The sequence below is a fragment of the Lepidothrix coronata genome, unplaced genomic scaffold, assembly GCF_001604755.1.
Source record: "Lepidothrix coronata isolate B3197 unplaced genomic scaffold, Lepidothrix_coronata-1.0 Scaffold5, whole genome shotgun sequence".
NCBI classification, from domain to species: Eukaryota; Metazoa; Chordata; class Aves; order Passeriformes; family Pipridae; genus Lepidothrix; species Lepidothrix coronata.
The window spans coordinates 1,337,956-1,358,103 of NW_016690185.1; the positions used below are offsets into that span (position 1 = coordinate 1,337,956).

At 39.5% G+C, this 20,148-nt stretch overlaps 1 protein-coding gene across 9 annotated transcripts in view; it reads left to right on the plus strand.

The window, feature by feature from the left end:
- The first annotated feature begins 1,349 nt into the window (after nt 1-1,349).
- Nucleotides 1,350-20,148, plus strand: part of ARMC2 (armadillo repeat containing 2) — a 76,537-nt gene continuing 57,738 nt past the window's right edge. For 5 of the 9 annotated variants that reach the window (XM_017827801.1, XM_017827809.1, XM_017827818.1 and 2 more), the window contains exons 1-7: nt 1,415-1,531; nt 1,919-1,971; nt 2,483-2,599; nt 3,434-3,665; nt 4,921-4,993; nt 7,137-7,305; nt 8,547-8,757. In XM_017827801.1, the coding sequence (XP_017683290.1) occupies nt 2,584-2,599; nt 3,434-3,665; nt 4,921-4,993; nt 7,137-7,305; nt 8,547-8,757 (701 nt within the window). In that variant the 5' untranslated portion in view covers nt 1,415-1,531; nt 1,919-1,971; nt 2,483-2,583. Of the gene's footprint in view, nt 1,384-1,414; nt 1,532-1,918; nt 1,972-2,482; nt 2,600-3,417; nt 3,666-4,920; nt 4,994-7,136; nt 7,306-8,546; nt 8,758-20,148 lie in introns of those variants that run through there. The other 4 variants (XM_017827841.1, XM_017827857.1, XM_017827849.1 and 1 more) reach the window with 4 other exon arrangements.

The window sequence follows — 20,148 nt, forward strand, 5'->3', positions numbered from 1 at the left end:
AAATTAGTCCAGCAGTTTAATTACCTAGGCAGCCTCATCTCCTCGGGTGGTAAGATTGATAGAGAGATAGACAACAGGTTAGGAAAGGCATATAGTGCTTTCAGAAAACTCCATAAAAGAGTATGGCACAATAAACACTTGAAGAAAAGTACCAAGATCAGTGTTTACAGAGCCATTGTGCTGTCTACTCTTTTATATGGTTCCAAATCATGGGTCATCTACTGCCACCACCTGCGTCTCAGAACACTTCCATCAGCGCTGTCTCCATACAGTCCCAAACATCCACTGGTTAGATTATGTAACTTAGTACATCTGTTCTAGAACAAGCAGCAGTCACAAGTATTGAGGCCACATTGCTGAGAACACAGCTGCCTTGGGCAGGGCATGTCTCAGGATGAAGGACCACCGCCTCCCTAAGATCTTGCTTTATGGTGAACTTGCCACCGGCTGCCACAAGAGAGGAGCCCTGAAGAAAAGATACAAGGACTCTCTGAAACATCTCAGCCTTGGCCATATTGATCAACATAACTGGTCTACTCTGGCCTCCAATTGGGTGATCTGGAGACACACTATCTTTAACGCTGCTGCTTCCTTTGAGAACGCACACAGGATCACTCTTGAGGAGAAAAGACAACGCAGAAGAGTCGTGTCTTGCAGAATATTCCACCTAAGGAGTCCTTCTGCTGTGCCTTTTGCAATCGGACATGTCTATCTTGTATTGGCCTTTTTAGCCGCCAGCTGCCAGCGTGCTTGTAACAAATGTAGGTAGAGCCCTTCCCAAATCTTTGTTCACAAAGCCTAGCCATGATTCTATGATTCTGTACATTTTCGAGAACTGGAGTACTTGATTTGGGGAAAACTTCCACCTTGCACTCTGTGCAGAATAAACCATGTCTGCTTTCTAAACTGGGCCCCGTGTCTGTGTTTAGAGAGTCCTAAACTGGCAACAGGTCACACCGAGTAACTTCTGCCAACTGAATCCTGGGCTTTTTCCAGACGCTGTCGCTAAACGTGAGGCAGGACCGGCCGGGAAAAAGCGCCCTCCACCACAAAACCACTGTCCTACGGGCCAACGCTGCGGCAGGACCCCTCCCAACCCCCGCCGTTGGAATCCAGGGACATCGCTGGGATGCGCGGACTCCGCCCCGCTCAGGCAGCGGCTGCGCCGCGCAGGCGCCCGCAGGTGCTCGCGCGTGCGCCTCGGGGTGCCCGGTCTCCCCCGGGGGCGGCGGAGGGAGCGCGGGGGCACCGGCGGCAGGGGCGCCGCGGCATCGGCCGGCACAGGGTAGTGAGGGGTCCGCCCGGCCTCGGCCCCTGCCCCAGCCCCGACCTGCTCCCGGGTCGGCCCCGCTGCGGCCTCGGCCCCGTCCCGGCGGCGCCATGGTGTGTACTGTTGCTATGGGAACGGCGGGGCGGGAGGGTGAGCGGGACCGGGGCCCCGCGGTGGCGGTGGCTGTACCCGGGGATGCCGCCTCGCCGGGCTGTGGCGGACGGCCGGACTGTGCGGCGAGTTAGCCCTGAGATTAGCTCGGTTGGTTAGATATGGTGCTAGTAGCACCCAGATTGTGGGTTCGATCCCCACAGGGGCCATTCGATCCCGTGTGGGATATTCAGTTAAGAGTTGGACTCCGTGATCCTTGTGGGTCCCTTCCAACATATGTGAAAGTTGGGCGGGAGGCTTTGGAAAAGCGGACGGAGAGGGAGAACCCCTGTGCCGTTTTCCGGCAGCTGGCAGTGCCCCGTTCCCAGGAGAGGCTTGTTTGCCGGGTTTGGGCTGGGTCTGCTTTTACTTCACAGGTGCTGCTTATTTGGGGAGTTCCTCTTGGACGTGCTGTCTCACGGCTGTGCTGGAAACCTCGCTCTGCTAAGGGTTGCAGACTTCATTCTGATTAACTTTGTTCTCATTTCTTTTCGACAGTGATTTCTCTGCTTCAAAATTTCACCAAGCTGAAAGTGTATCAGTTGTGATTGGTAAGTTGCTGGTGTTTAAATTGCTGGTGCTTAAAATCATGTCTATTAATAGCTATTATTTGCATATTCTTACTAAACTGACTGGATAACTGCTTCAAACAGGCTGCTGCAGTGGAATTCCTTACTTTTTTTGAATCACATTGTAATAGAGGGGAGAGTAGGGAGCGTAGAGAACCGGAGTCAGTCACAGTGAAGATAAGTAATATATTAATGGTAATCAGAAATCTTAAAAAAACCGACAGTCTCAGGTTTCTGATCTGTTCCTGTGTTTTTTTAATTACACATCATTTAGTGAAAGAGGTTGGTGCACTTCTCCTTAACATCCAATTTTATGTTGGGTAGTTCTGCTTTAAGAGTTGGGTGTGTATCAGTAAAAGACACTGTGCTAGAATGTAGAGGCTGTCAAAGGAAGAAAAAGCGGTTGGAAAAGTGAAAATGCAAACCAGGAAGAACTGAACTGAGAAATTAAAGAAATAAGATTTTTTTTTTTTTTTTTTACTCCGTGGTTTAGAAATAACCAAGATGATGGTGTCTGATCTACTGTCAGTTCATTGTCATTAACTATGTGAGAGAATAGAAGTTACCAGATGGTCTGAGTCACAGTGCAGAAACATGTTTTTCTTTTTAGGTAAGTTTGAAAAGCAGAAGAGGAATTTTGGATGGTTTAAGACTCAGGATGAGTTTGCTGTAAAATGACAAGGATGATATCTACAGAGAACTGCACCATGATAAGCAATTGGGTTTGTGGGGCTTGAGAGATGTTGGAGCAAGTCTTTTGCTGACCACTGCATTTGCCAGAAGATGCAGCAGGACAGAGCAATGATTGGAAGTTTGGGTTGACAGCTTATGTTACATTAGTGTTATCTTTCTTTTCGTGTGCTTGGGGGTGGGTTGAGGAATAATTTCTTTCAGAGGAAGAAAATGGATTGCTTGTTCTTCTTTGTCTCTGCTTGTCAATTGCTGATAACTGTGCTTCAGTTACTGATAGTAATGCCTCTTTGACATATTAGGAAGCTGCCCTTGGTAAGGTTGATAATATATGTTGGGTTTTTCCTAAATTGGAAAAATCTTGTCTCTTTACACCATATTATTGAATTCTTGTTTTGGCTGTCCTAAGTAATCAAGTGTCAAGAAACAGATTTTCTATGGTATTGGGAAGGATCACGTTTGGCCCATGAAGCATGGTGATGTATTTTAGCTTCCTGTAAAAAACTAGGGGTCCTCCATGTCAGATGCTTTCTGCTCTTCAGTATTTTCCTATAAAACTGGGGAACAGAGGGGGAAATGCAGTATCAATGAACCTTATTTTGCACTAGTTCGGCACTGTCTAGGATTTAGTTATTACGTCCTTTTTAACCACATTGCGGTAGCATAACTAGTGATGAATTAATAGTTTGTGGCTTAAAACTAGCATAATACTTTGTGCCTTTCACATATATTATCCAGTGTTCTTCCTGTGCAGTACTTTGCAGAGGAATGCAAGCCTCAAAGACTGAAAATACAAAAAAGGCAGAACCATTCTACTGGCTTTCAGTGGCAAAGCAGAAGACCTCTTCTGAGATTATAAATGAAGCCAGAAATGTTCTACGAACAGTAGGAACTCGAAGACCATTTACACCTACAGATGGTCAAAGGAAACTTTTTGGATCTGGATCCTTGCGAGGTCCTCAAAATAGACCCCCTTCAGTTTTTAGGTACTGTGGCTTTAAGATTTTTTCAAATATCCGTTAGCAGCAAGAGATTTGATTCAGTAATTATGTTTCCGGTGATTATTTTCCCTGTGTTAATCTGTATTCCTAATCACATCCTTTGCCTTCTTCTAATGATCCTTACTGTTGGTGTTAATCTATATGTCCAGGAAGTTCCTGTGGATTAGAGCTGCCAGAGGCAGTCATTACACTAGTTTTCTATGTGGAGAATAGTATGAGAAAATGGTCTGTTATTTACCTTTTCCTGAAATTCTAAATTGAATGCTTTTAATTGAGATAGTCTTCATCTTTTTTCCAAGAACATGTGAAAGCTTGCTTGTTTCCACATAACCTGTATGCTAGATCTTTTTTAGAGCATTCTCAGATCTTTGAAATGTAAAATCATAGGTCTTGAAGTTTGAAATGCTCGTTTTCAACCAAAATTTATGCTACTTCAGAATTATTTCTGTGTGGAATTTTATTACGTACTAAAGTTCACAGACCTCAATAGATCTGTCTATTATGACAAGAGAAAAAAAATTATATAGTGAGCTGTTTTCAACCATTTTCTCAATCATCTTTTAGCTCTCCTTATGTACCCGTTCTATAGTGACTGCAGGGAGGAGATATGAACTGTATTTGTAATGTTAGGTGTCAGGCAGGCCAGAAAGAATGCTGCAACGTGTTTGACTATGTAAGCCAGTCAGTGTCCATGCAGTTTTCATGGCAGCATGACTTCAGGAACTCAATTGATACGATACTCCTTAGTGCATAGTGTTGTGCCCTTACAGAAGGCAAGAGCCTGGTAATCAGGTAATGAGGTCCCTCTGGTTGACATCCATGCTTGTTCTCTCTGTGCTGCTGCTTTGTGTGGGAAGGAGCATGTCATGCCTGCACAAGCCTGGATTTCCTGCCCTGAAATGTTCAGCAGCTTGTGTGAAATAGCTTGGGCAGTTGGGTTTGTGCATGAATTTAGGCTTACATTAGAGAATTGTTATAGATGTATAAAATAAACTGTATCATGGCAGGTGTGCAGGTGATCTTGTAATTCTTCTTCCTTATTGTGCTGGATTCCCAGATATCAAAGATGAATAGTATTCATGGAAGAAGAGGAATAGTGTGAAGTAGTTTCTCACTCTACCTTTCTTCCTTCTTTTCCCCATATTCATTGGCAAAGGGATGAAACATAAAATTAAAAGAACTAACTGATCGCAAAACACTGGGTCTGCTTTATTCATATTATGTTCCATTTCTTTGTTAGTCTTCATGCATCCAGTTTTGATTTGACTGAATCAAGACCAGTGTCTGGTGTTCGTCTTAGTCCACTGGATCATGTGAGTACTCTGGAAGTAACTCGTGCAGTACTGACATAAATATGTGTCTCGGTAATGTTAGGAAAAGGTATGATTTAAAGATGTTGGGGGAAAATGGAGGCCTGTTGTAATTTTAGTCTGAGACTTATAAAGTCAGTTTTGTTATTTTTTCCCCCAAAGAAACATGAAAATAATTTAAACTGTTTAAATACTGCTGTGTTGCATTATAATTCTAAGTGACATTAACAAGAATCAGAAGACAGATACTTGAGTCAGCTTTCTTGTGTAAGTTTACTGAAATAGAAAATGTTCATGAGCATCAACGTGAGCCAACAACATGCCCTTGCCATTAAGAAGGTGGCTGATGGTATCTGGGGCTGCATTAGGAGGAGTGTTGCCAACAAGTTGAGGGAAATGATCCTTCTCCTCTACTCAATACTGGTAAGGCCACACCTGGGGTCCTGTATCCAGCTCTGAGCTCCCTGGTACAAGGAAGACATGGAGCTAGTGGAGAGAGTGATGGAGGGCCACAAAGGTGATGAAGGGACAGAGGTGGGAACATTCAGCCTGGAGAAGACTAGGGAGGATCTTATCCATGTGTAGAAGTACCTGAAGGGCAGGTGGAAAGAGGATGGGGTCAGACTCTTCCATGACACAACCAGAGGCAGTTGGTACAAACTGCAACTTTTCTGGCTGTGAGGTTGTCGAAGCCCCGGCACAGGTTACCCAGAGGATCTTCAAAAGCTTCTTGGACATGGTCCTGAGTTTAGGTGGCCCTACTTGAGGCACAGGGATTGGACGTCCAGAGATCCCTTCCAATCTCATCTGTTCTCTGTCTCTCTGATCAGTAATTTGAAAGTAAATATGTGGTTGTGTTTCAACTTTACTTAGACTTCCATAAAATGTAATGATTGTAGTTTATTTCTAAACAAACAGAGGTACTTGGAGAACCCCTTTTCACTTTCTGGGAAAATTGCAAATTGTTTTTAATTTATAAGTGTATCTGCTCTTTTAAGTTTGGGGGTTTTTTTATTTGATCTTTAAATACAAGATTAAATCACGATCATTTGTTTAGTACAGAGAACAGAGATGCTAAATCAGTAAAATATGCTTCTTCAAGGCAGTAATGTAAATATAGCATTCTTTTGGAAATTAAGGGAAAAAAATCCAAGAAATCCAAGTAATTTTGATAAGGTAATGTATTTATATGAATCAAGTTAAAAAATTCTGACCATACTTCTATTTAGATTAAATACATCTACAGTTGTATTCAAGTGCTGGTGTTAAATTTGCATTTATTTCATGTGTGAGAATGGAAAAAAATTAGAGAAAACTCTTGACCAATGCAAAAACTGCCTTTTTTGCTTTACCAATAAATATAAGACACTACACTGTAAATGAAGGACTTAGTCATAGTGGTTATGGGGAGTGGGTCTCATCTCTTGGCTATCTTCAGCTAATACTGTGGAGAGCTCAGAAGGATTGGCTGGAGACTTTCTAGTGGATTCTTTATTATGAGGAAATTAGTAGACAATCTTGATATTACAGGTCAGTGCTTTTATGTAGGGAAAGGGCACATCAGGTGTTTTGTATGAGAGATTCAGGGGGTTGGTCACATCCTCTAAGATGCAAGACACTGGCATAAATAAAACCTGGACTTCCGTTCTGGATCTGCATGATTTGTCTCAGTGTGATAGGAAGTAGTACATACGAACACATTCAAAGTGTTTTGGAAATACGTTTTTAGTGCTCAAATACAAGTGAAAGAATAGATGGAGCTCTAGATTTGCTAGCACAAGTCTTTGGCGCATTTTCTTTGATAAATAAGCATGTTGCAGATGTAATTAAATGAGCATTTAAGAGGAATAAATAATTCTGAGCTTTTCTACTCCAGCTGGTTTTTGTTCTCTGCACCCTGAGTGCTGGCTTTTAATGGCTTTCTATGGTGATAATGGTATAGACATCTGGTTGTTTGGTGGAATGATATCATTAGATTCTGGATATGAAAATTTCTTAATGAGCAAGCCTATGTAATTTCTGTTCTATTCTGAACTTAGCCCTTTATTATAAATCATGTGGGTTTGTATTTTTTTTTAATTTTTGCTTGTATAAAAATGAAATTATCTGTGCTTTTATTTAAAGGTCTTCTTTATCTTTGTCACAGAAACCAATATTAATCACTTCTGCAAAAGATGAAGATTCTTCTGTTTTCCTTCCAAAACCTCCTGCTGAGGCTGCAGAGGTTAGAAAAGTCAGCACTGCTCGGGCATGCTTATGGAGAACAGCTTCTCTGGGAAGTATATTTTCTGCTAAAGTGGTTCTTCCAAATCAGAGTAAGAATGTTTTGATACGTATTATTATTTGCTAGACAAATAACTGCATTATGAGTTTTAATATTGTTAATTACATGAATTATTATATTAAAGGTCCTTTCAGTGTAAATTTTGAAAGTATTAAAATGGCTTTAAGGCAGTTTTGAAACTGTGGTTTCCAAAAATGATGCTGGCCTTTGCCTCTGAAAGTGAGTTGAAAGCTACTCAGGTGCCTCTTTTTCCTATAGGTTTACAAGTAGTGGAATTTTACTGAAAGTTTTCTTCAATGGGTAAAATTAACATTAAATGGTGACACGTTTAAAGAGATAATGAGATGTCATTCATCTAAGGAGATTCCCTGATGGATTATTGAGCATAAAAGGAGGAATAAAAAGGAATGATATGTCTCGACAGGCCTCCAACTACATCGTATTTGCTATTAAGAGTTTCTTTAGTGGAGACTTAATAAAGGTTGCTAAATGTGGGATTTAGAAGTAATTTTCTTGCAGATGAGAAAGGCATCTTGGCTTCCTGCATGTTAGCTCATAATGAAATATGCTGGGACTCTGTCTTTAATGAAGACTCATCTGTAATAATGACAATTCTTACATTGTCTGGGATTGTTACTTTACATGATAAACTGAATATCTCACTCTTTACCTTATTGCAAAATAAGTCTTATACAAAAAGTAGTAAACTTTACTTTATTATTATGTATTTACTCTATAAATATATCTTTATATAATGTCCCCCTATATGTAGTTTAATCCATTAGCCTTAATAAATTGATATTAGTAGTTGAAGAAGTTGAGAACCTAATGTAGTTATAGCCTGAGTTGGTCTCTTCTCCCCTTTGGGGATCATGCAAATGTGAGGTTTTTTGTGGAGATTCTTATCATGTGTACATACCAAGGTACGAGATTAACAGCTATCACCTTCTTGAGTTCCTTCATAATAGTCAGATCCTGAAAAGCAATCACTTCTTTTCACAAGGTAAAATCCACTTATCTGTAAAAAGGAAGTAAAAAAAGATGAAATATTGAGATGTTAAAACCCAAAACTGAAAGACTTAAAGAAATGCTGCTCATAAGAAGACATTGATTACTTTACTCTTAAAAGTCTTAAGCTTTCTTTCCTTTTAAATTGGTACAAGCAAATTTTGATAATGTAACACGACAAACAGTAATTAATTTTGAGCTCTGTTGTGTGTGTGTATTGTGTAAGGACCCTTCTACAAAATGTATTCTTTTTGACTATTTCAGACAAAGAGAAGCTAGATTCTGAGGAACCAGCTATGATGATGAATAATCCTGGCAGAAGTAATAATAACTACTTAGCAGAGCAAAGGTTGTACACACCAGTTAATGATAAAAGTAGACAATTAATTTGTAATGATCGTATCAGCGTATCAGAGAGCGAAGACTTCATGGAAGGGACATCAGGAAAATTTTCATTTCAGCTGAGAGGAGAAAGGTCAGTATTGGTCAACGATGGTAATATGCATCTTCCACACAACTCTCTTCCTAAATGTTCAGTTATGCAAGTATCAAAATGTTCAAAACTGATGGAATTTGAAGGTAACACTATATATTCTTTAATATGAAAATATGTTTAGATTATTAGAAAAATTTACATTTCTTCTCTTAGGAAATTTTTGCACTCAGAAGACTAACTTGTAAAAAAATAAATAACTTCTGTTTTGTTTGATCATCAACATTTCAAAACTAAATCTTCTAATCATTGCATGTAGAATACTCAAGTGTAAATTCAGTGTGCTTACTTTTGCAGTTCAGTCCTGTTTTAAGGTGCTATACATTTTTCTCTTAGCTCAACAGATGAGTAGAGCCCTTTTCAGTTCTGGTATTGGGGAAATAGTGATCATACACCAAAAACAGGCTTAAACTCATTGGCAATAGAGGCAAAATTTTTTGTGGCTTTCAGTTTTTGGTTTATTTTTTTCTTTTCTTTTTTTTTTTTTAGATGACTGAACAGGTATAAGAAATTAGTGAGATTTATGTGCATGCAGTCTATTTTTACTGAACCTACATTATTATATGCATTCTTTAATTCACAATTAAGTAAATTGTTTTTCTTTTGATTCCAACTTGAATTCTTGCAGAGGGAGGAATAGTCCCTCCTACTGAGCACTTTGCTCAGTAGGTGTATCAGTTGCTGCTTTAGTAGTTGGATGAACAACCATTTTGTGCTAATAACATTGTCAGATCTGTCAATCTCAACAACAAAGAATGAAACCCACTTTATTTTCAGGAACACATCCTTATAAACACTTGTTCACTCTTACAGATAAATATTTGTCAGTAGATATCTTCTTTCTAGCATGTCTTTTTAGGAAAAAACTATTTCCTTGGATATTCTTAAGTATCTTTCATACTAAAGATTATATTCTTAATTTTATAAAATGAAAGGCCTTTAATTTACTAACTTGATGATAGCACTAAATAATGTTGTCCATTGAGAAGGTGTTTGAGACTCCTTACTCCCCTTTCCCCGCAGTTCCTATTGAGGCTGTTACAGCAAATGATACATAGCAGAGCTATCATAGCACTCTTTTTTATATTAAACTGTAAGCAGAATTTAAAAAAAAGACAGAATCTGAAAGACTGAAGACTTTTGTTAGCAAAGCAAAAGCTTCATGAGTATGGAGGGACGGAGAATGAGAAAATAAGCCTAGCAATGAACTATGTAGGTGAAAGAAAGGAGAGTACCAAGGAGAATGCTTCAGTGCAAAATAATTTTCTAAAATCAGTGATCCAAAAACTTCTTAGATAAAGACTGTATGGATTATCATACTACATGGATGACTGTAGTTTGAGTTTTATTTAGTAAAGGTGTGGTGGGAAGTACTTTAGTGTTGCAGTTGAAATGAGTAGTTCCTTTTGTGGAATGTGCATCCTGCTGTTTTCAGACCTGCTTTCAGTTTGGGTTCCTCTTTCAGTTGATGGTATCCAAGTGTCTCTAATAGAAAAGGGGTCAGTTGATATTTTTATTCATTGGAAAGAATGACCTTCCTTCTGAGTCATAATTTTAAAACTTGCAGGTATAATTGAACAGTTAACCTATTAGACATACTGTCTGTGTGTTCAAAATTATATGTTTCTCTTTATAAGTTTGAGAGCTCTGCAAGTTTTTGAGTTTGGGTTTTTGTTACTGGTGCTTTCCGCAATCATGAACGTCATGCATCACTTAAATTAGATCTCAGATTACTGGCCTTAGGATAATACAAAAAATTTGTTTTCCAATATTGTTCTGAGTAGTTTTCTCCAAAACAGAAGAGTAATATAATATTCCTCCATCATTCTGTGTTGCATGCAAGATCCGTGTTTTTGAATAGTCCGTTTTTACCTCTCCTATGGATTGTGCATGTTTTCTGTGTGCTTGAGTGAGAGATGGTTTATGCCAATGCTGCCTGACACTATTTAGGTGCTCTTATGGCTTAGAGTACCAGACACACCTGCAGAGCTGCAATATGCTCAAGAATAATACAAAATGCTTTCCCTTTAGCAGAGGACAAAAATCCCTCATCTATATCAGCCCAAGCAGTTCATAATATCGTATGATGGAAAGGTTGTAGATAATCTCAGCTGCTCTCATACTTTCTAACTCATTGCTGAGACTTACACCAATGAACACATTGGTCCAGTATTTGGTGTATGATACCACACGAGTCAGGCAGACCTTGATCTATGTCCTTGTCTGAGTTCAGAGATGTCATTCTTCATCTGACGGGGCAGTTGAATGGTACCACAAACCTAGCCTTCTATGTAGTTTGTTGAGTTTGGTCTTCATAGTAGTTGCATATAAAAGGCTCCAGAACCACAGAGGGCTCATTTCAGTAAGAGTGTTTTGGCATTCTTTCTCAGTAGAACATGCTTACAGGTACTAGATGATTGCTAGGATTAGATTGCATCTGGTTCTGTGTCATAAATACTTAAGGCATCTTGTATGAAGTTACAAGATATTTTCTATTTAAAGTATGTTGTATTTGGGAGTAATAGAATGAAGGCTTAAAGGAATGTGAAATCTTTTATTACCTAGAGTTCTGACATTCTCGATATGAAGCAGTTGTGTCAGCCTCCATTCTGTATCCCAGTGATTTAAAATCCTTGCTGGGATTAAGCAAGAGGATTGTAAAAATAGTACACTTCTTATAAGAGAAGGTGTTTGAGACTCCTTACTCCCCTTTCCCCACTGTTCCTGTATATGGACCGAAATAGCTTTTCTAATAAAGCTGGTTTCCTGCTGCTGATGAAACAGTAGAGCATGCCAAAATAGCATGGCAGATCCCTGCCATTAATGCTATCACATTTATTTTAAAGAGAATAGAAGGGAAGTATTTTATTCCAGCAAGAGAGAAGGACTTTTTGAGGCGAAAAATTATTTGTCATTTCGTTTGCAATTCTGTTTTGCAAATAACCATCTAGTTGTAATAGAGTAGGTATATTAATTGAAGCAGGTTGAATTTATTGACATGTTGCCTCAGGAAAGCAAGAAACGATTTCTGACAATCATAAAGAAGCTAAGTTTTGTTTACATCTTCTTCCAACCATTGTGCCTTGCCATCTATTGTGATTGCTATAGAAATGAAACTTCTAAAATGTTTTCTGCATTCATATATTTCAACAGAAGTGTCAACAGTGATGGCAGATTTGCTGATGAAGAGCAACAGTTTCCCTGCTGAGAAAAAATGTTTGTTTTTTTCCTACTCCAATTTCTCAAAATTCTGAAGGCTTATCATGTCATTCCAGGACTCCTTAGAAACGTAGGTGCCTTCAGTGAGGAAAAGTTTGGTGGCAAAGAGTTCATTCCTAAGTGACCTGTTCTACACTTCTTTTAATATGCGATTTCTATAAATAGCTACAAAAGGTTTAGCAGTTGCTGTAAAGAAGATATACTGTACCCTGTTTTCTCTCACCATTGCTCTCCTTACAAATGCCTCTTTGACAGTATCCTTGACATATATTCATCAACTGCTTCCATACACTACTTTCTCTTTCTTGTGCTTTTTAGAGTTTTGGAATATTTCAGTAGCAAACGATAGCAGTAGGGGACAAGCAAATCATAGATTCATAGAATAGGGTGGCCTGGAGGGAACCACTGGAAAGTACATCTGTTTGATTGCTTAAACTACCTTCACATCTGTGCCCAAAATATTTTCTCTTCAAAGAAAAGAATTCTTACAGAGAAGAGAAGTTTCTTTCCTGAAGGGAACACCTATTCTTTTCTGCTCTGGATGATTTTTTGAAATGGATTATGTGGTGTGGATATTAGTTTGTTGTATAATTTAGCTGATTCTCCAGACTTTTTTTCAGGATTTGTCTTTTTCTTCTATATATTGACAACTTCTGGAGTTCTCATAAAGACAGGGAAACAGGAAATTAATCTACTTCTAACTAATCTTTCTCTATTTCTGCCTCAGTTCCACTTGCTCTTTGGACCACTAATTTAAGAAGGAAACAACTGAGAGTTGGGAAATCTTTCCCAGGTAGAGCTTTCTCCAGAGTTTTCCAAAGAAAGAATGACACCTGCCTTTCCAAGAAGGTGCCTGGTTTTGTATAGGGTTAGGGAATACTGAAAGAACATTGGGAATGAAGAATTGTTTTCTTTAGAACTTTTTATAGACTTCTAAATAAAATATTAACAGGTAGCAGTTATCTCTGATCTCTTCGCTGGTGGAAGAGACAGTGGAGTTTAGGCGCATTTTTACTGCCTACTCCAAAGAGAGTCTTTCCACTCTAGTCATAAGTTTCAGGACAAGGTCATTGATCTCCAAATTTGGGAGATTTAGGTCTTGAGAGTCCTTATTACTAATTGAATCCTTATTACATTGAATTGTAATTCTAGAATGAGAAGGTCTGCTGCACAAAGGGTAAAGAAGGAATGCCAATTCAGTCTAGGTAGAGCTGTAGTAACAAAGGATTTAATTTTTTGTTTGTTTGTTTAAAATTGGAATACTTATGCAAGATTCAGGTTAGGAAGATGAAGATGATGTGGTTTTCAGACTCAAATATACTTAGGCTAGTATTTTAGGTATTTTTCATGGTTAGCATTAGGCTATCAGTTGTCTAGTTGCTTAAAGATGCCCTGCCACAAATCGATATTGTTAATATTTTCTCTATTATACAGAAGGTGCAAAGACTGAAAAATAAAAAGGATAAGGACAGAGACTTTTCATCAACCTGGATTATTCTTTTAAGCCATACTGTTTAACATGTGCATGAAGTTCTTCCATTAATAGCCTGTATAAATAAGAATACTATCTTCTTTTTATCACTGGAGTTGTCATAAGAAATGAACTATATGTGTAATAGTGTTTATAGAAGAATTGTTCTTGGTGATCTCTAGGATGACTCAGAGTGTAGTTGGCCTATTTGTCAACATATTTTTGCAAATTTTGTTGCCTTTCTGCTGATTATCCTTTCTCATATCAGTGGTATCAGTTATAGGGCTGATTATAGTTTTCACTCCATTTGTTTTTGTCTTTTCTTACGGTGTTCCTTATGATACAATCCTCTACAATTTCTGAAATAATTTCAGGACATCCATATTACTAGTTTTTCAATTATTTGCATGCTTTTGAAAAGTTCTATAGTTGAGAAATAGGACTGACCAGAGGCTTACTACTTTATTTTATATTTCTTTTAGCTGTCTGCAAGTAATTTGCTGTCTGTATTATTTTTTCTAAAAGGAAAATAGTGTTTAAAAATTGAGCTGTTATAGTTTTTTTTTCTTTGAGGCACACCTACTGCTTATTTCCAGATTGTGTTTGTATCTATCTTGTTTGTTCCTCATATGACACCATAGAATGGAAGATTCTGTGGTAGCTGACCAAAGTAGGGACACGTCCTCTTAAGTGGCTCAGTAAAGGTGAAGTCTTCATCTAAAAAGATAGAGTGCCTTTCAAGTCCTAAGTTATGGGTCAGGAGGAAATCCCTTGCTTTAAAACAAAAACCACAAAAGCATATTCCCTACTATTCAACTAATGAAAGACAACACAAAAAGCTAATTCTGATGTCCTTCTGAATACATAAAAGGTCTGGATAGTATAATGAAATAGGAATAGGAGGATTAATTAAAAAATGCATATGTTAATTGGCATGTGGAAAAATTAATTTCTATGAGAGTAAATGACAAAGCAAAATAAATATTTTTCTCATTTTGCCAAAAGCTACAACCAATTCCTGTTAGTTGCTTTGGCAAAAATACTAGATGTTGTTTATTCTTCCTTCCAAAGTCTACAGAGTAACGTTGTTAACATCAGTAATTATGGTTTAGAGTTAGCACTCTTGTTTTACTGGTCACTAAACACTTGCGGGGGAAGAATCATGGTAGCAGGGGCTTGTGTTCTGAGGCAGTGGTTCCTAAGCATTGTGTTGATTCTCTGAGAAGATCCGTTGCAGCGTCTCTCACTCGCTGCAGCTCCACATCTGACTCCCCTCCTTTGCCTTGTGGGCCTTGCACCACCTTGTCCCTTGCTGCTGACTCAAGGGTCTGCTGCATCGTCCTTATTCCCAGGATCACCATTAGTTCACTTTAACTTTCCCTGGAGCTGCTATCCTTTTTGAGATGAAGCTGTTGAGTCTGGCTGTGCCCTGCGAAACTTGGTCTAGAGCCACGTGTATCTTTGCCCAGTGCTCCGCAGTGCTTCTGCCAAGAGACCTGATGCACAGTTCGAGAGACCACAGTTCTGAATAATTTAGAAAAAATGGTAACTGGCAGTCGGGTTATAAGCAACCCATTGGCTGATACGCCAGAGGGTTGTCTGGAGGATCTTTGACAGGCTGGGGAAATGGTTTGACAGGAACTTGATGCTTTTAACAAAGTTTAACAAAGACAAGTGCAAAGTCCTGCATCTGGGGAGGAACAACCCCTGGCACCATTATATACTGGGGACTGTCCAGCTGGGAGGCAGCTTTGCAGAAAAAGACCTGGTATCCTGGTGATCACCAAGTTCATAGAACAGCTCAGGATGGGAAAGACCTCAGAAGATTGTCTGGCCCAATATTTTGTGGAAAAGAGGGCCTAGATGAGATTACCTAGCACCCTGTTCATGCACATCATGAAAACCTCCATCACACCTGGACTTCTGGGACCCGTTCTGGGCTCCCCAGTGCAAAAGAGATATGAAACATCTGGAGAGAATCCAGCTACTAATATATGAAGGGAATCCTTTGTATGAAGTAGGGCTGAGAGATCTGGGACTGTTTAGCTGGAGAAGAAAGGGGTCTTGTCAATGGATATGGTACCTGAAGGGAGGGTGCATTGTGATACTGTCACTGACTGCGTGAGAAGAGCTCACTCTTCTCCCCCATGCAGGCACTTGAAACAGGAAAAGGTATTTACCCATGACTGACTGTTCTTTTTAAGGATTTATTGGTTGTATATACTTTCACAACCTCCTTGCAGCTTTTCCTTTGTAGTCTATATGGAATTTGTAAATCTTTGGTTGAAGGGAAAGTACACGACTGTTTAAATAGCCAAATGATTCTTATCAGTAGAAGGCATGCCATCCTGGATACCTCTAGCAATAAAAATAAACCCAGTTTACAGTGTAGATGTAGTCACACTCTGAATATACATGTGAGTAAGATAACAAAGAACAGTCTTTTTAGATGGCATATCTGTTTAAGGATTATCCACAGTTGGGGGGACTGAACTCTAATCTAGTCTGAAAGAACACCTTTGTGCCTAGTAGTCCTTTTGATACATCTAGCTTGCCTAAATATGCCCCCAGGATCTGCTTAACATTTCTGTAAATCTGTTCTTCATAACACTTAGTAAAATGTCTTGATTTTTGGGTGTAGATGCATCATGTCTGGCATTCCACTGCACACAGCGTATGTTTGTAAAATCAGATGTTCAGTGCTTGTATTTATGTATAAACAGTCTGCATCTTTTACTTACTGCCTAGTGCATAGAATTTTGTCAGAGCTTTATGAAAAGTTAGAAATTGCTCTCCTAGACTTTTGCAGACCTAAAAACATTAATATATGTAGGATTCAAAATCAAATTTGTAAAAATTTGACTCACATTTTTGGATTTTTAAATAAACTAGAAAAAGAAAGTTTTTGAGGGCTGAAGGGAGTGGAATGAAGGAAAATACACTGGGGACAAATTGAGTGACTTTGGAGGGAAGATGGAAGAAAAGAGAAAGGAGGATTGGGAATGCATCTGAGTGAAAAACATGAAGGCAGGAACTGAAGGAGAACTGTAGGTAAGGCACCTCAACAGCACCCTCAATTTGCTGCAGGCATCTGAGAAGCTTTTTTGGTCACTGTTAGAGGATACTGAGCAAGGTGGACTTTCAACGTGACCTATTATGACTTCTGTATATTACATAAATGGCTAGTGTGCTTTTAGATTAAGTAGGACTGGGTTTGTTAATCTTACCAAAATAAAGACAAAAAATAAAAGGGCTCTAAGGATAAACAATGAAACTGTCTGCAGCTTAAATTTCCTTATGAGGAAGGAACTTAGAAGATAAGAATTGTGGTTCCATGGGTATAGAAAAGGCTCTGCAGATACAGATGTTTAGAAATTGTGTGCTTATAATTACAGTTTTCTGACTGAATAAAAAGGGCATCAAAGAAACAAATTGAGAGGCAATGAACTCAATTACCTTAGAAATTTATTTAAAATAAATAGAATCCCGCCCCCCCCACTAAATATTACTTTACTTTAGAACGTGCTACTTAGCAGTGAGGCCAGCATTTTATCAAGAGCACATGGGTGATCCTTCATGTGATGGCAGCACAGACTAAGGCTTCTTAGCGGGAAGGAGCTTCTGAAGAGGTTTTTCTGTGAGCCTCTGTACTTACCAGTTTTATGTCTTATTCTGATACACTGTAAAGTTGAAGACAAGCTTTTGGACCAGTTAAAGCATGTTCTGTTTCATATTTTTATTAACTATATGTAAATGTGGGTTCTGTAAATGTTGGTGCTATTGTAGTTTATGTAGGTGATGCCTTCAGAAGGCAATGTGCTGTATGTCTTTCCAAGTATCTTCCAAGCTACCTTTTTTGGTTTAAATGTTGCTAACAATTAGATTTACAACTGTTTGGGAAGTTTTGCGTGCAGCTGAGTGAGAGAAAATGGTGTTTTGTTAGTCAGTCTCCAGAAAGTCCTCAGATGTTAAGCCTTCTTGTTCTGTCAGTGGAAAGCAGTTTGGTGGATCTGGTATCTTCAACCACTCCCTGCCCCAAAGAAGTTGCCTTAAGCGGTCATATAGCATTTGCCAACAAAATATACCCATATGTACAAACTTAAGGGTGCTCTGCGGAATCATGTTATGTTCTGGACCACAAAGCTGGCAATCCATTTTCATTTCCTTGTTTAAAAATGGAAAAGAAGTCTGTTTCCAGATGCCAGATAATGTCTCCTCTACGGCTTTTTCAGAGCATTTACTCATGGCGTGATGCACAGTCTGTGTGTTAGTAGCTCTCTGCCTTTTAAGAGTCTGTTCAGATTCCAGTTTACATGGGATAGTCCTGGTTCCTGTCTCTACTTCAAGAGAGAGTCCACGGATTCAGTTTACATGGGTGCAAAAGAAGAGCCTCATAACCTCTGAACAAGCAAAGTTGTGTGAGGCCTTGGCACTTGCAGAAGCAAATAGTTTGGGGCTTACGATGTTTTCCATCCCTGCTGCCCTTGTCTTTTGCTCATTCTCTATTATTCCTACTCTTCTCTCTGAAAACAAACCAGTATATTCTTCATCCTATATTGCACTGTATCAGGGTTTAATTATGCTGATACTTTTGGTCTGTGTTTGGCCCAGCCGCCTGTAAAAGTTTTGTTCTTTCCCTGCCCAGTTATGAGAAGACAAGCACTGATAAAATGGGAACTTCATCCTTGAAGAGAGTTCTTGTATAAACTGTTAATTGCTGTTTTATGATTGGCTAATTGTCCTCCAGGGTCGCTTGAAGGAGAAATTGAAGACTATAGTGATGAAGTAAACCCCTAGTCTCATTTGGAAAAGACCCCCCCCCGGGTGCAGTACGCAGGCACAAGGAAAGCCACGCATGTGCAGAAGAGATATTACTTGCATAATGGGGGGTGGGATGGAGGGCCTCTAGCTGGGTGGTGCTGGCCACGCCTGCCTAGGTTGAGGTCACCCAGTTAATTGTATGAAAGCAGATAGCTCGTTTTTGGGGGGTTGCTAGCTTCACATCAAGGACAGTGTTGCCTTTGTTTTGCGGGGATGCCCACTATGTGTGAACCTGCCAACTCCCTGAGGATGCAGCTTCTGCTATGGGTAATTCTAGGCATTTGGGGTTGGTAAGATAACTTTATAAGCAACAGCTGAGTGACTGGGGGAGTTGTACTGAGGGCTTATTTCTCTCCTCATTCCTCTCTTTCAGGTTTGTTCATTTTGTTGGCCACCTCTTGGTAACAAATATCAGTTTTGTTGAACTTTCAATGGTATTATGGTTTCAGCTTCACTATGTTCTGAACTCTCCCTAATACGTTCACTATCTCACTTACTGTGCTTCTCTGTTCTTCTCCCACTTCTATGTTATCTATCTTTGCCTCCCAAAGCTGCAAGGATATGTAAGGTGTTACAGGAACCTTACCATGAGGAGAGCAGGTAGTGTGGAAAGGGAATGCCTTGAAGTTGGGCAATTCAGAAAGATTATCATGTTCTCTTTTTGTTCTAGTTAAGCTTTGCTACCTGACTGATCACAGGTGTTTGGTAGAGACAACTATGCAGAGAAGCATTAATTTGTTAGTATTAGGCCACGTGTCTCTCTTAGCTAGTAACTAAATAATTGGGGGCACCAGGGATACATCTGTACTAATAATTGATAAAAATTAAACAAAGGAGTTAGTCTCTGGCTTGGTGGGCAACTGCTGTGTCATGGGTTATGTTAATACAATTAAAGTATTTTTAATTCCCTCCCTCCCACACACAAGGTACTGTCTGGGATTGTCCCTACCTCTGCTTATCTGTGCCCTCTGCCCAGCCATTTGTCAAGGAAAGTACCACCTTTCTTGGGCCAAAACTGTACCAGAGACGATGCAAAGGGTCTAAATCTAAGGAACAGTGTCACCCAAAATTCAGGCCCATTATCAGACTCTGTTTTGCAAATAAAGAGATAGCCAGGTTCTCAGATGTTTGAGGCTCAGTATGAGGAAGGAGCCCAAGCACTGTTCCTCTGTTGGAATCTTACATTCACATTTGTGATTCTAACCTTGCTATGGTGTGCAGCTTCTTTGGAGATTACTAGTTCGGTTCTTTGCCTCTGGGATGTAGTTCATAGAAAAGTAGTTTTCCCTGGAATACCATTGAAGGTGAGAGTTTGCAGATTTACCATTAACAAGAGGCTCATGGCAGGAACAAAGTAAATGTCTAAACATGCGGAAAATCTGAATAAATACTGCTTCCATTTAATTATCCATTCTTTCACCAGGGAAAAGTACTGAACATGTATTGGGGCCGGCTGAGATGGAGTCAGTTTTCCCCGGAGCAGCCCTCACAGTGCTGTGCTTTGCATTGGTAGCTAGAAGATGTTGATAACACGCCAGCATTTTGGCTACTGCTGAGGAGTGCTCCACCAGCATAGTGCTGTCTCTCCAATGTCTCACCAGCACTAGGGGTGGGCAAGACCTTTGGAGGGGACATAACCAGGACAGCTGGCCCAAACTGACCAAAAGGATATTCCATATTGTGTGATGTCTGCTCAGCAATAAAAGCTAAGAGAAAGGAAGAGTGTGGGCATCCATACATATGAGATTTGTCCTCCAAAGCAACCACTACACGTACGCAAGCCCTACTTCCTTGAAAATGATTGAACATTCCATGCTGGTGGGAAGTTGAGAATAAATCTTGCAGTTTTCTTTCATTTTGCT